The 15,725-nt window shown below is 36.0% G+C and overlaps 1 protein-coding gene across 1 annotated transcript in view; it reads right to left on the bottom strand.

Moving 5' to 3' along the window:
• The window catches only part of PHIP (pleckstrin homology domain interacting protein), a 107,629-nt gene that overhangs the window by 46,356 nt on the left and 45,548 nt on the right, over window positions 1-15,725 (bottom strand). The window contains exon 16 of the mRNA XM_051778004.1: window positions 4,508-4,636. Coding sequence (XP_051633964.1) covers window positions 4,508-4,636 — 129 coding nt within the window. The remainder of the gene's footprint in view (window positions 1-4,507; window positions 4,637-15,725) is intronic.

Genomic DNA, 15,725 nt, shown 5'->3' on the forward strand with positions numbered 1-15,725 from the left:
GGCACTGACAAATATTTTAATACCAGCAAAACATATATATCCTATTATAATGCTAGATATCTGAAAAAGTTTCAATAGATAAAATAAAAAAGCTGAGATAAAATTGAATTTTTCAGGCTCAAAGTCTTATTTTTTATTTCAGTCTGCCTGGCTCATAATTTATTATAGATGACTTTTCACAGACCCTGAAGACTGAGGAATTCTTTTGTCCAAATAGTATGTAAAAAAGGTTTATGCTCCATCCCTTGTTGGCACATGTATCTCAGTATGGTATTATCAGAAAGATACTGAACCACGAAATCAGAAAGATACTGAATCACAAGAAAAAGTGAACAGAAGAGAAGCTGATGTGTTTACTACCTATCCCAACACTACCCACTGGCAAGCGAACCCCATGGCAGCTGATATATTCAGTTTAACGACTGACTCAATGCATAGAGAACTAAAAAAAAAAAAAAAAATAATCTTGTCTTTTGAGCATGGACAGAGGAATGCCTCAGTTGTCATAGAACATAACTCTAATTTCTGAAGAGCATGCTCTATCGTAACCAATCCATAATATAGTTTCCAGTAACTTGTTATGTAAAAATCAGTAAGGCAGAGGTTATAGCAGACACTCAGAGATCTGGTCTCTCAGTGACAAGAGTCTCCTGTCCTGGATGTGAGAAGATGACAGACATTTGTCAATTCAGAAAGTACCTACATGCATCCACATGAGGTGGATGAAAAAAAACAAACAAAAACCAAAAAAAACCCCATAAGAATCATGGGATCTAGACTTCAGAAAAATAACAATAGGAAGAATTTGGAAAGCTATGTAGAAACATGCAATGGAAAAGAATTTACTTCAGGGATTCAAAAGGTTACCCTTTCAAAATACTTATGGACAAAGTGATATTCCACTGCAGTAAGAAGCCCTGACTGGATGAACTCTTGTTGCCAGATTTTTTGTTAGCAGAGGCTGAATGAGAAAGATACAAGTGCTTTTATGTGTCTGATTGATAGAATCGAGGCCCGCGATTCTACCCCCCCCAAGGCTGAAGGAACAAAGGTTCCTTCTCACAATAGCTCAATATGATAGAGACATGGATCCTCTAGGAGGACTTAAAATTTCTCCTAAAAACATAGTAATAGAGTACCCAATACTTACACCTAGTGTAAGTTTTCCTACGAAGTACATCCCACACTGAAGAGATTCCAATGGCAAGGTCATACAAACTGAGTTTTAATATGTTGTGATTTGGTTGTACAATGTTGTCTGCATCCCAAGTTTTTCAAGCAAAGGGAAGATCTAGTACAAGATCATGAAAGACTTCTTTGCAATTACTCTTCTGTGTACTCTGTACTGTGATCAGGTATAGTAGAGAGAGTAAACAACTATTTTCTACTACAAGAGATAACAATGACATTTCTTTCAGAACATGGGCTCAGGCCTACTCTCAAGTGGAATGTCCCTACTGGAATCCAGGACAATAATCTTATCCTGAGAAAAATCAGCAGACAAACAGTTAAAAGCACTAACAATCAGACATTTCTTTATTGATTATTAGAGATCAAATTCATGACAATAAGATGATAGCACATCACCATTTGCACATGAGTTCTCTGTACATATGATTTCATAAACCCAGCTTGGGTATGAGCACAAAAGCTTTCCATAAGGTCTGAGTTCTACAGATAGACTCTCCTCCAGTAACTACACTACACATTCAGAATGCTCAGTTTCTCCAAATGGGCACAGCTACACAAAGAGGTTTTCCCCACTACTACACCAATCCAGCACACACAAACTGTCAACTTGCAACAAAGTACTGTGGTTTGGACAGTCTATAGGAGCCAAAGCCTTAGAAAGCTCAGAGATAAGGCTCCCAGGAAAAGTGAACACAGCACCAAGCCTGCCAGAGTTCAAGAAGCATGTGGACAACACTCTCAAGCACATGATGCAATTCTTGGGGCTGTCCTGTGCAGAGTCAGGAGTTAGACTCAATGATCATCGTGGGTCCCTTCCAACTCAGAATAGTCTATGATTTAAAATCAACTAAATGACACCTTACACTTTAGGACCTTTAGGCATTCCTGGACAAATTTCCACCTAAGCAAGAACTTCTGAAGTGCACATGCCCTGTTGATAGTGAACTCTGGTGATCTTCACACACTCAGAAATTTCAGCTCAGATTGGCTCAAGGGACCCCAAACAAGCAGCGAAGGTATTCCTTTTCTTTTCCCCACACCAGAATTACTCCACCAAGACATGTGTCATAAAAAAAAACCAAACAAAAAACAAGCAAACAAAACCCACCCCATTCACCTTCATCATGGCCAAGATCACACTGTAGGGGGAAAGAGCCTGGATATCAGTTTCAGTCAACCAGGAAACACAGATACTATCTGAATATAACATGAAAAAAACATACATGTAGAAAACCAAGAGCTTGTTCTCTCAGCAGAGCTAACACTATCTCGGCTATAATCACTGTCCTGAGCAAATGCAGGAACACAGGACAGGTTATCACACTCTTTTCTTCTGTAAAATTAATTTTCCAAGGCAGGTGGAAAACACTTTAAGGTCAAAAAACCACAGATCCTACCAGATCATATTCTGACAAGATGTCTGAAAACTCCCCAAGTATCTGAGGGGAGGAAGACACAAAAAAGAACATTATCTCCAGCACATACCTACCTGTAGTTACACTTTCCCATAAATCAGGTCAGACAAAACCAAAGGCAGCGATGGAACCACACAAGGAAGAGATCAGAAACTTAGAAGCTGAGTTTTCTATGAGTGGAAGACTAAGATTAAAAAGGTAACAAATGTAAGTCCTATTTCCTCCAATTTTTTTTATGATCAAGAATGCCAAGATTACCACTGGCACAGCAAGAGCTGTGGAGGATCACTTTAAACCATCCACTAAGTGAAAAATTTTAAATGTAATCTTTTCTCAGAGGCTGCAGCAAAAACTCCAAGAGAACAAAGGATCTGTAGAATTCAAGCAGGAAAAAGCAATTGTATTTATTCTTCAAACAGATTTAATCTCTCACAGGTAAATTCTCCTATGGCAGTGTAAAGAAAAATCTTGTCTTTGCTATCACAGCAAAAAGACTCTCAGCTTCATTTCATTTCCAGCATTTCTGAGTAGCAGAGGAATACATACTTCGAAAACAATTGGAGAGTAAAAGAAACCTGGAACGATCCATGGACATGGTAAGAAAGATGTTTCTATTACAACAGGTTTTAAAGTTTGGAACAGTAAGAACTCTAAAAGACGAAGAAAATTATCTGATAATCCTGAGTTTCCTTGCTTGTGGTGCATCTACTCATTTGTTTTACTTGGAATAGAAGGGGAAACGCACAGCTAATAATAACTGAGGGATAGCAATAGCAGCCTAGTACTGAGGTCTGCATATCAGAGTAAAGAGACAAGGAGAAAAAATAAATCCCCAATATGCAAATGGTTCCGTAGGAGTACAGAAAGAAATGCAGCTTACATGACAAAGACTAAAATTCCTTTTGCTCTCCTTCCTTCAGGCCCCCATTTGCAAAAATGCTTTCAAGGCCAGACTGAGTCTGAAGACCCAAAGCAGGAGACAAGATCCAGAAAACAGCACTTCAACAACAACATTCAACTATCAGCCCAGAAGCAGACATGAAAATCCTGGAGCACATAGGTCTGTTTAGGTCTTAGAAAGAGGGAGAAAGGACACACCTCATTTCTTTCCTGGGTGGTAAAAGAAGAACCAGGACCTCGTGGGTGCTCCAAACTAGGTAACCTGTATGGTTCATAGGGCATGTTCATTTTTTTACAGAAGAAAAAAAAACCAAACCACTACATATCTTTTACAGTCATGAGGGTCTGTGGCAAGACACCCACATTTCGAATACACAATGCAGACTACGACATTAGAGTAAAGACACAATATTTTAATCACACTAATGATGGAAAGTTGCTGTGTAAGCACAAAGGCATCCATGACAGTACTTCAATAACAAACATAAAACTGCATCACTAGAACATACAGTACGTTTTTTGTCAATAATTCTCTCCCAGGCTATGCAATGCTTAAATAGAGATAGCAGGAATTAGTTCTATTACACACCCACATCCTTTTTTTTGTCTTAGTTAGAAACCAGAAAAGTATTTAAAGCAAAATGTTTAACTATTATCGGTTCCACTGCAGTTTATTCACATTATCCATGTGGACCCATTAGTAGACACTTGTAACCTTGTCACTTAGGAGAACACAGAATGACTGGTTAATTTTAAATTCTCTTTTTAAGTTAATATTATTTTGAACTTCCCACATAAACAGTAGTTTAACAGCATGTCTCCATAATTTAAAAAAAGACAGTGAAAGAAAGCTCAATGTCAACAACAGAAATTCAAAACATCCCATATTAATGTCTCAAAATTGTCTTAAGATACACCCTCTTGAAATGAAGCTCTAAAGAAAAGTTTGCATCAACGCATTCAACACAGACAAACATTTGATTTTTCATTTTGCACTGTACCTTGTCATATTTGCTACTGGAACCAAAGCCAAAAATCAGAAGGTGACCGTGAGAATCAGTACATGCAAAATGCTGTCCATCAGGAGAGCACTTGCAGTCAAAAACTGCACCATGTCCTTGTCCTTCAATCTGAAATACATCAACATACAAAATAATTAACATAAGTAAATAATTTTACAATTACGATTTACAAAACTGTGGTGCTGATGCTGAAATTTATTATAAAATCTGTACAACAGTATACTGCTACTTTAAAACAAAGCTTACTTTTTTTAGCTATTCACTTTTCAGTGAATTTTGTAATGCTCATGAAAGATGCCAAATTGATAGCAGTAGAAACTGACAGACTTTATCCACAAAGCAGGCACAGTATAGGAAGTGAAAATAAAATCTTCCCCTTGAATGTCCTGCTAATTGAGCCTAACCAGAGAGCTGGGTCCAGTTCAGGGCTTAGTCACTACACCCTTTCCATCCTCTGCCTTTTTGCTAAGCTAGCCCAGTAGCATTGGCTGCTGAGGTGTTTCAGAACACCTGACCCCTAAAAAATGCACTGACATAGACAACCCGCATTACACAACTTAGCAACTGCCTGTTTCTGTAATTCCTACTCCTAATTTACTGGAGTGGGGAAGGAGTAGATTTGTGTAAAAACTCCACTTTTTAAAGGAGAACTGCAAAGATTTTAAAAAAGGAATTTTTACCTGATACTCATTTTCTGTTTTCCAGTTCCATTAAGCCAGAACAAATGGGTTTTTGTTTTTCCCTGCAACCTGTCAATCAAGCAGAGGTGACCAATCACCACTCTGAATTTTCATGTCTTCAGCACCTCTTCAGAAAGCCCCTTTCTATTCTCCCCAGCAAGGTACTTTTGCAGTTTCTTTAAAGAGATACCAAACAAAATTCTTCCCCTAACTGTGGCAGGCCTATATACTGCCAGAAAAAAAAAAAAAAGAAAAGAGAAGAAAAAAAAAAAAGAAAAAAACCCCAATATCCAGCCTGCAGACAGTAACACTATGCACTTCTGCAGCACCTTCTAGAGGCCACCAGCATTATTTTTAAAAGTTAACAAATTAAGCCTTGAAAAACCTGTGAGGTCAGTACTGTTCTCTCTTACAGGCTGAGACAAAGGCAAGAATTCTAAATCCTTTCCCCATGGTCTTACAACACACCCACACCCCTGCACATCCCCCAGTGACAGAGGCTGCTACACCTATTATCAGTGCTTTCAGGTGTTTGATAAAGGTCTTCCTTACTACAAATAATTTCCCTAAAAGTCAAATGAGTTTCTGAATTAGCAAAAGAGAACATAAACCAATGCAAGTTTTATGTTCCCTTTTACCCAGAATTCCAGAACAAATGAACAGAAGTATCTTATAGAAAGAGATGGAAAATAAAAACAGAGCTCCAAGCAAGCAACAATAACATTGCAACAGTCAGGTATGTAGAATTAATTTAGCCTAAGCAAGATCCCACTACCATGACAAAATTACAACTTTGTGCTGTTTTTTGTATATAGAAAGCTCACTGTATTAAAGGGAGACAGTTGGGGAAGGCAGGTGGAAAGCAGAAAGAATTTCAGCACAAGAATAAGCTTTGCAGAAATATAGTAAAAAATTGGAAAAGAAGTATTTTATATAGGGAGATTTCTGTTTCCTTTCCCTTCCTCCAACAAAGGAAACATCGAAGTGTCAAGCTTCCTAACGTTCAAGTCCTACCTAAATAAAATTTCAGGGTTCTTCCGGAGCCTAAGTTTCGAAGATTTTTTTCTTTTCCAAGGAAAACAAGACATGTTGTGGGAAGAACTATTTGCTAACCATGGTGAAGGGAAAAATGAGAAATAGAAGGAAAAAAAAATCAACTATTAAGATGATGCAGTTTTTTAATCCTTTCCATCAAGAAATAGTTTGGATGGACCATTTTCAAGAACCCCCTGGGGATTAGAGTGTTAGTTGGAAAACATTCCCTTCTTATGTAAAGGAAAAGAATAGCATTCTACTATTTAGGGACAGGTACAGTGCAAATAGTTTTATTCTAAACATGTCCAGAATCTGGTTTTAAAAAGTGCTTTTAGAAAGGGTGACTATAAGACCTTTAAGTACAATCCTTCAGGTCTGAAGAACAAATATTTGGAAATAAAGATCCTTATAAGAACAAAAATTATTGTTGAGGATAACTGTCCAAGATGTAATTTTTATTATTATAAATTAAAAACCAAAGCCTACTAGAGTGTGCTACCCAGTAGAATTTTTTTTTTAAACAAAACTATTTTGGGATTAATAAATGACACCTTACAATGGAATTTCTTCAATAATAAAGCTAAAACAGATGAGCTAGTCATTTGGAATAGAAACTAAATGTTAAATTGCAGAAAGTGAAGCTGTAGTAAATCAGTGAAGTTGTTACTTCAGCAAGTTAGATAAAGAACTTCATCAAGAAGGAAGCTGCCTTCCCCACTCCACTCCTTTTAAATCAAAGATGCAAGAACTACATGAAGAAGGTGAAGGGAAGAGATTGCTCACAAGAACAGAAAAAGCAATCATTAATTGAGAGCTGTCACAGAATCATAAAATGGTTTGGGTTGGAAGAGACCTTAAAGATCACCTAGCTCCAAACCCCTGCCATGAACAGAGGCACCTTCCAGTAGATCAAGTTGCTCAGAGCCCCATCCAGCCCAGCCTTGAACACTTCCATGGACAGAGAGTCTATAAGTTCACTGGACAACCTATTCCAGTGCTTCAGGAAAGGCTGTGTTCCAACAAAGGGCTGTGAAGAGTGAAGGTGATAAGACACTGCTGGTAGCAAAGTAATAGCATGGATTCTTCAGCCACAAACAGGGAAGAACCAGTAATGTTACACAAAGGACTAAGAAAAGATTATTATTAATTTGTAGTCTTGGCTCCAAGAATTAAGAGTCCAATCTGCCCATATTTTCACTAGCAAGGAAACAAGTGAACATTGGTACATCCTGAAGGGAGGAATTATGACAACATAAGATAATGAAAAAGGGATGACTCTCTTCCTCTCAGTTTTGAGGAGAGCTATTGTTTGCCCCAAACCAGGCAGAATAGAGCTGTCAAACTTATAATGAAATGCCTTAGATGTATAAAAATATTTGTTGTAGGAAGGGAGAATAGTACCACCTACAGTGCACTGTACAGAGTAAACTCAATAATAAGCCTTTCTGAACTGTTATCAATAGATAGTATGAAACACCTAAAACTCAGTTTTCAAGAAAAGTAAAAGACATGGAGGGAAAAAAAGAAAAAATCAAGTAAAAAGAAAATTAATCAAGAGTAGAGAGTACTAGAGAAACTTAACACTTTCTTCAATAAAATAACTAACTATTTAATGCCAAGAAAATATAATTAATTCAACCTAATTAGATTTCAAAGCCATAATAAGATACTGAAAACTTGGCTTAAATGGAGCAGACTGTAATTAGTAGGAGAAATGCAGAGTAGGTAAACTTTCTAAGGTAAGAATAACAGTTATTGATTTTGAAAGACACACAGAGCTAAAAGGATGTTATCACTGAAGTTTCTCAAGCCAGGTCTCTCTGTTATTGATTCTAGAAAATATAAGAGCCCTTTGATGAAATGAACATTAGGAAATAATCCACTGAGAACAGATTTGGGACAGCACAGATCACATCAATGGAAACAATTAAAAGCCAACAGGACAAAATGCAAAAGGTCATGAACTTAGTAAGATTATTAGAAATAACTTACTATCACACTTTAATGAAACTCAGTCTACATACAGTCACACTACACATTTCTATCATGTCTTCCAACACAAGTCACCAGCATTGTTTTAAAAAAAAAAAAAAAAAAAATCAGTGAACTAAGCCTCTACTACCCTGAGGTAGAATCCATCCTTCATGTTAAGGAACTGGGGCAATTAGTTGGAAACACAGTGAAAAAGATCACTGTGTATTCATTGCAATCCATCACATATAATGCAGCAACAAAAAGAAAACTGTAGTTCTAAGCTAGACCAGAAGAGAAGGTGCATATGTGCTAGACAAACAGACAACGATAAGAACAAAATCTTCCAAAGCAACACACATATTTTTTGCTTCCCATGTTCAAGGTAAGTAAATTCTAAGACAAACAGCTACAGAGAAATATTTCCACTCATCATGATGATGGAAAACCTACAAGTTCAGCTTTATATGGACACTAAGGAGAGGACTGTTTTGTATGACTACTAAAACACCCTTAACAGGAAGAGAACTACTCTACTTAAATGCATAGGAACAAACGAATATTAGTTACAAGCAACATTCAAACTGGAAAACTGAAATTTAGATTCTAACGATCACAACAATGGTATGCTAGAAAATTTTTCTAAAACTAGCAAAAAAGCAATGCTAACTAATTGTTATTAAAACATATAGCCTCTTTCATACGTGATGAAATTACATCACAGCTGCTCAAGTCAAATCAGTCTCCAAGTATTTGGAAGTTCTTTTGGAGGTTTGTGCTCTCCTTTGCTTTAAGGAACAATCTGCAATCACAGCATGCTTCCATGGTAAGGCAAAAAATATCTACAGACTTCCTGCAAAGTTAGAAGAGGTTGCTACACATTTGTAGGAGTGGAAAGAAGACTTGCTTTTTAAAACAGTTTAAAAAAATAAAAAATAAAAAATAAAAAATCAGCAGGTCTTCCAGAGCAGCAACAAGGGATCAAATCGTAGGAAGAGGACTGAAAGTAATTAAATTAAGAATAAAATGTTTACCAAAAATGTTTCTTTCTTCCTACCAGTCAACTCAGTCATCCATTCAGGAATGCTGCATTTGTCTTGAAAGATGAAATCTTTCAATGGAAGGTCTTACAGATCACCCACCCTATGGATGCCTGAAGTTTCATAAAGGCTACATACAAATTATTTACAGCTTTATTTTTTAAAGAAGATTTTTCTTAATATACATCGTGCATACTCAGTACTAGCTTCTATTTGAACTATTAGATCATTATGCTGGTTTTGCTCTTCAGCATCCTCAAGATGTGCTTTTATATACTATCTAAAAGGTGGAACCTCTCAAAAAATTTCAAAACTATTTCAGTAGGACTACATGCAAACTGATTCAAAATAATGCATCCATAACCTCACTTAAGCCATTCTATATTTCTCATAGGACTACAAAACCTGACCTAAAAATACATCTAAAAATCCCACATTATTCCACTGGAAGACTTCATGCAGGCCACAACATAAGAAATAACTGCTTATACATCTCTAGTTCACACTGGAAATTACAAGACGTCCATATGAGCAAGCCATGTACCTTTTGGACGTTAGCCCAAAAATCACCTTGTGTAGCAGAAAATCCATGCACAGAGCATTTTGCTGAGCTGTCCTAGATGGTACCTCATCTTTCAAGTTCTTCTGACTGGGACTCCCATTTTTTTCCTATGTCTTTTAGCCTAAATCTAATCAGTAGTTGCTAACAAAGACCTAGTTAGGCCAGGCAGGTTAACTGTTTAAAGGAAAGGAAACAATGATGATGTAAGCAATATGATAATGCTGTTATGGCTTTAGAGTTTGCCACATTGCATTGAAAGTAGAAGCAGAATTAGAAAGTAAGAAACCACATCACACAGATCAGTGGAAGGTTAGACTTCAGAAGATGGGGCAGGAAGTCACATTAAGATACACAGACATAAGTTGGTATAGCATAGGAATTGCCTGTAATGAAGTGTCCACTTAAAGCTAAAAATAAAGGACAGTCAACAACCAGCTCTCTGAAGGAGCAGGAGCACACAGAAAAACCCGACTGCAACTTAAGTAGTCTCTGCTTGATTGACAATTTGCAGGAAGAAACCCTTTTGACCTGAATTAGTTAATGCCATAACACTGACAGTAAATTCTAAACAAAACAAGGATTAAACTGTACTAAAACATTCAAACAGTCATTAACAGGGAACGTGTGTTTAAATTCACAAAAACTAGACATCATTGCCATTATGAAATACATTCCTACTATGACCTCCATGAGGGTCTCCAATATTTCTGACTGATTTATATAAACACATAAAACATGTGAAGAGGGCAGAGAGATTGGGTAGGGAGACAACCAACACATCAGTGCATCCAGATAGTCTGATTCTTCAACCATACTGTAGACTCTCCATTAACTTCAAGTAGGGTTAAAAATTACACTCTACAATTTCCATTGTAGAAATCCAGAAAATTCTTACAGGCTTCAACTTGACCTTTTTATGATCAAGTTCTGTACATGACAATTTCAGTCACTGCTTATGCTAACAGTGTTAAATAAAAATGCAACATAGCCAAAGATCTCAAAGCTAAGAAAGTGTTTCTATTAAAAATTTTCAAAAGACACATTGTTAAAAAGTTGGGGAAAATGTATAAGCTTAAAAAAGGCTCATGCAATGCAACTACCATACATCCTACAAAAGAAATTAAGGACCCACTTGGAAAGAAATGCATGGAACCAGGAACAGCACCAGACAACTTTACATTAATTAGACAATCAGCCAGCTACAGACTTGGGGACAAAACACTCAGACATTGTCTTCTGCAATCTCATTCTTATTTCTTAATGTCTGTGTGGCTGTAACTTTCAACCTTAACATCAACATGTGCATTGGTTTTAGTTTGTTTGGTTTTTAATATATAATATATATTTAATATAAAAAAATTATCTGCAATTACACAGATTAACTAGTATGTGGCTATGAAAAGGCATATATTCCCCATCGTAACTTCACATAGTAAATGTAAAACAAAATTAGCATGAATGTATCCACTTGCTCCAAGCTTTCTCACTGGATGCATGGCAGTACACATTTTCAGTTTCGAAAACAAGTTTAATGTTTTAAATACAATTATTGCCTGATTATGATTAAATTATAATTATTCCTGATTTTGTGCCAGCATTTCTAAGTATAACCTGTTTCACTAGGACACCATTTGAAATAAAAGCAGCACTTAAGAGATATACAATTATAACCATCACATAACCAGAAGAGGATGATCTTACAAGGGAGGTTAGTATCTGCTTGCTGATTCTATTGCTCCAATTGTTTTCAAAGGTGATCAAATGAAATAAAGGAATTTCCGAGATCACCTTCAAAACAACCTTATCAAATCCACTGCTTCTTCAGCCCAAGGATTCTCAAAGAAAGAAACAACATGAAAAAGAAAACTAAGGACCAATAAGAGCCACTTTTTTTTTCTTTACTATAGCACAGTCATAAGAGCTTGGGTCTAAACTTTAAGATGGGTCAGGAAATCAAGGGACCTAAAAATAAGTTTGTGAGTATTCACAAACAAGTTATATTCTCTTGATTGTATGAAAGCATTACATACTTTACTCCATAAAAAGTTAAAACATAGTCTAATGAAAGCTATTACAGCAGACTAATAAGTAAATAAGGTTTTCATGAGCAGTCCTGCACCATTCCAAGATCCTTCCAACACACCTGTTCTACCTAACTTTTGTAGTGGTAAGTATTAGAAATAGGGTCACGTTGTAATCCTTTAAGGAAGGAAAGCAGATGCTGGAAAGCACTTGCTCTTCTCAAGTGCAGACGCAGAGATCTCCCAGTGAAATAAAACCTTTGTTCTTCACAAACAGTACTTTAGAAATACCCAGACATAAGCACTACATCTTTTCAAAAATGTCTATCAAGCTTTATTTACATAACTGTCTCACTTCATGTACCTGACATTCACATAGAGAGATTAAAAATTAAATTCAAAATTAACTGAATTTTAAAGTAACACTATATAATCCTTTCTCTAAAAATTAAATAGTGCCGAGAGAGAAATTATTCATATTTGCTTGAAAACTACATAAACAAGCTGTGGCAACTTTTCCCCTTTGAGGTACTTTCTCTGTAATTTGTGGTAAAATAAATACATTAAGTCAGTCATGCTAATCTTGCTAAGAAATCCTGACCAGGTTTCTCAACCACAGCTCTGTATTTTCATATTTCTGATAACAAGAACTGTCCCATCAAATTTGAGACATTATTAGAGAAGCCAACTCAAGCTACTAATCAACTTGGTAAGACAGGATAAGACATTCAATTTTTACAATTCTATAGTTGAAAGTAGAAGACATTCAAACTTTTGCAATTCCATAGCTAAAAAGTTTGCAGACTCATTAACATTTTTATCCTGCTGCAAGGCTACAAGTTTTTTTGGATTTGGTTTGGGGTTTTTTTGTTGGGTTGGGGTTTTTTTCCCCCTCAAGGATTATTGACTTCTGCAGTACTTTCCTAACTACAACCAAGAACATAAACAAAAAAAACCCTCCAAGTCTGTTAATGCCACTGATAAGTGGCTTATGCCTGTTGTACTCTATATTCAACAACAGTTTATTTTTAAGTACTTAAAAAAGTTTTTCAGGACCAAGAACTTTAGAGCTGCTGTTTCCTATGAATATACCTGTTAAGGAGAATGACTACATTTAGGTTTTGATGTGGCAATATAATGCCAAGTCATGTAACTTAATCTTGCTGAAAGGATCCATAACTACTTATATGAGATTCCAGTAAGATGTCCTTTCATACTTTCAGAAAAAAAAGTTTTGTCCCCATTTATCTTTTAGTTGTCACAATATTTCCTTAGAAGAAAAAAGAACAACAACAAAAAAACCACCACCAAACTTTTTTTATGCAGTTAAATCCAAATTTCATCCTAAAATTCTAACTAATTTGCTTCTGGGCTGACAATTTAAAATGAAGTTGGACCAAATAATGTTACTAAATTAATATGAAAATTGCAACTGCAGAACTTGAACTTATTAGAAAAGCAACACTTTTTAATTCAGCTGTTTACATAGTACCTGTTTTAAAGCATGTTTTTTAATACAGATGGAAGAAACTATGTTTATCACACTCGCCAAATCTTTGAATAAGCTATCAAACACTTTGTGAAACAAACACAAAAGTGCATAAGTCCTTACTTCATTTAAAAAATGTTCATATTTAAGGTCTAAGTTTCATAATCTATTGATAATTAATAAATATATTAGAAATAATATACTCAAATGACAACAAGTCACAGGCTTTCTAGTTCTGGATACAATGCCTGTTTACATAAAATTTAACTAATGCATTTTACATGAAAGTGTGGGACCATTCATCATAAGCTTCCAACAGGAGAGTATCTAGAATCAAAGCAAATAGCTGGGATTCTAGTACAGAGATCTAGATGAAAATATGCCCCAGTTAAAAAAAAAACCAAAAACAAATCTCTTCCCCCGGACACATGAAAACCTGTAAAAAGCCTCATTTTACCTTACAGGAACTACAGCTATCAATGACACTGTCCTTCTAGGTCTCAATGAAACAGCATGTCTTAGCTCCAGGATCAGAGTTTTTCAAAAATAGCCAAGAAATGCAACTTTGGCCTGTACTTTCTCCAATAGTGATGCAACAGGTAGGTCAGCCTTCCCCTCACACTTTGCAATTTTAAAGGTTTGTTTTGGTTTATTTCTTTTTTCTGACCATTTCCATAAAAGTGGGACGGAGGGCATCAGAAAAACAAACACCAATTCAAGTACTAAGAGTTACACAATCATCCACTATTCCTGAACTACCAATATGGTTTCCAGGGCAAGCAACATTTATACAGCAACACAGAGGATAACAGACAGTGGTGTTTCTGGGAGAGATTAAAGCTTTTCTTTCACAAATATAACTGAGTGATTTGTCATTTCAAAGGAAACTGAGAAAGGGGGAGAGCAGGTTCAGTAAGAATTTCTTTTTCTTCCTCCTCTTCCAAAAGAATCAGAAAGTTGCTTCAAATCACTAGTTAACATATTTAAAATTCTCCTGCATTTCTGAAACATACTCCTGGTATTTCTACATGCTCTGATGAAATGCTTTGGCATTTAGAAAAAGACTCATCATCAAATTCACAACAGTTAGAAATATATAGTGTGACCTTTAAGTGTCAAAGGCTAAGGTGGCTTAGCTTTCCAGCAAGTCAGATAGTCACAAAGGTAGGAGGATTTTGAAGTATTCAGATCTGTGAATTTAACACAACATCGTAAAAAACATTCTTTTTGTATCAGTATTTCAAAGCATTCTTCAGAATACGATGAAAGGACTAAGGCCACCTTTGCTGGCTCCAGAACTACCACACAGAGCATGTTGCAAAGGACACCACAATACATGACCATGCTCAGAAAGATTGTCTTAAAGCTACAGTAATGCAATAAGAATCAGTCCAAATGAACACTTTGCAATCAGGAACACATTAAGATTACAAATAAGTAAAAGGCTTTCAGGCACACAGGAAGCCCCTGAGGCACACGAATCATGTCAGACGTAAGAAGGCACACTGCTGGTTACAGCAAAGCCTGACTTCTCAAAGATGCAACTCACAATGAGAGTCAATCCAGTAAGACAAAAGAGCAACATCTAGTCATTAAAGGTCTTTTGTTGTCAGTTTTGTTTGAGATTTTTTGGAAATCTGTTGACCAGAAGAATAATTTTTTTCTTGAAAGGCTTCAATACTCCTACTTGACTATTTTCTACATTACACAACGATTTCTTAAACATCGTAAGGCTAAGGCTTTATCAACTAAAACACAAGCTTTCTGATTCAGTAATTGCAATGCCTACCTACAGAATCCGCCAAGTCATACATCAGATTTAGGCAAAGCAATGACATTCAAAAATGCTGCAAAAATTTCAATATTTTACAGTGAGAAAGACTGCAAAAATGCCTGCTCTCCCCCAATCTTTCTTGCTACTGTAATATAGTCTTCATACTTTCAACAGCATAATTTTAAGTAACAGGAGTCACCATATGTTCCTGCAACTGTTCATAAAGATATGCTGTAAACCAAGTTATTAAAAAAAAATTTAAAGAAAAAAAAACTAACAAAAAAAAAAAAAAAAACAAAACAAAACAAAAACAAAAAAAAAACACCACACAAACCCAAAGGAAAAGAACAGAACTACAGGGCTGTATAGAACCTAAAAGCTTTTAGGAAACTTCTTTTAATATTCTTCTACAGGGTAGCTCACTCATGGGACAAGAACTATCAGCTTTATCACAGGAGAAACCTACACTCAAAGGCCCCAGACAGAACGCTTTTTGCAAGCAGTCTGAATCAGCAGAGCTCAGCCTCAAAAGATACTGCTTAAAGGAAACAACAGAAGTCCAAAAAATAACAATCAAGGGTAGCACTGTAACACCACAAACCTAATTAGGGTCAGACTCAAGGAA

The sequence above is a fragment of the Manacus candei genome, unplaced genomic scaffold, assembly GCF_025592945.1.
Source record: "Manacus candei isolate 608988 ecotype Guabito, Panama unplaced genomic scaffold, ASM2559294v1 h1tg000011l, whole genome shotgun sequence".
Classification (NCBI taxonomy): Eukaryota; Metazoa; Chordata; class Aves; order Passeriformes; family Pipridae; genus Manacus; species Manacus candei.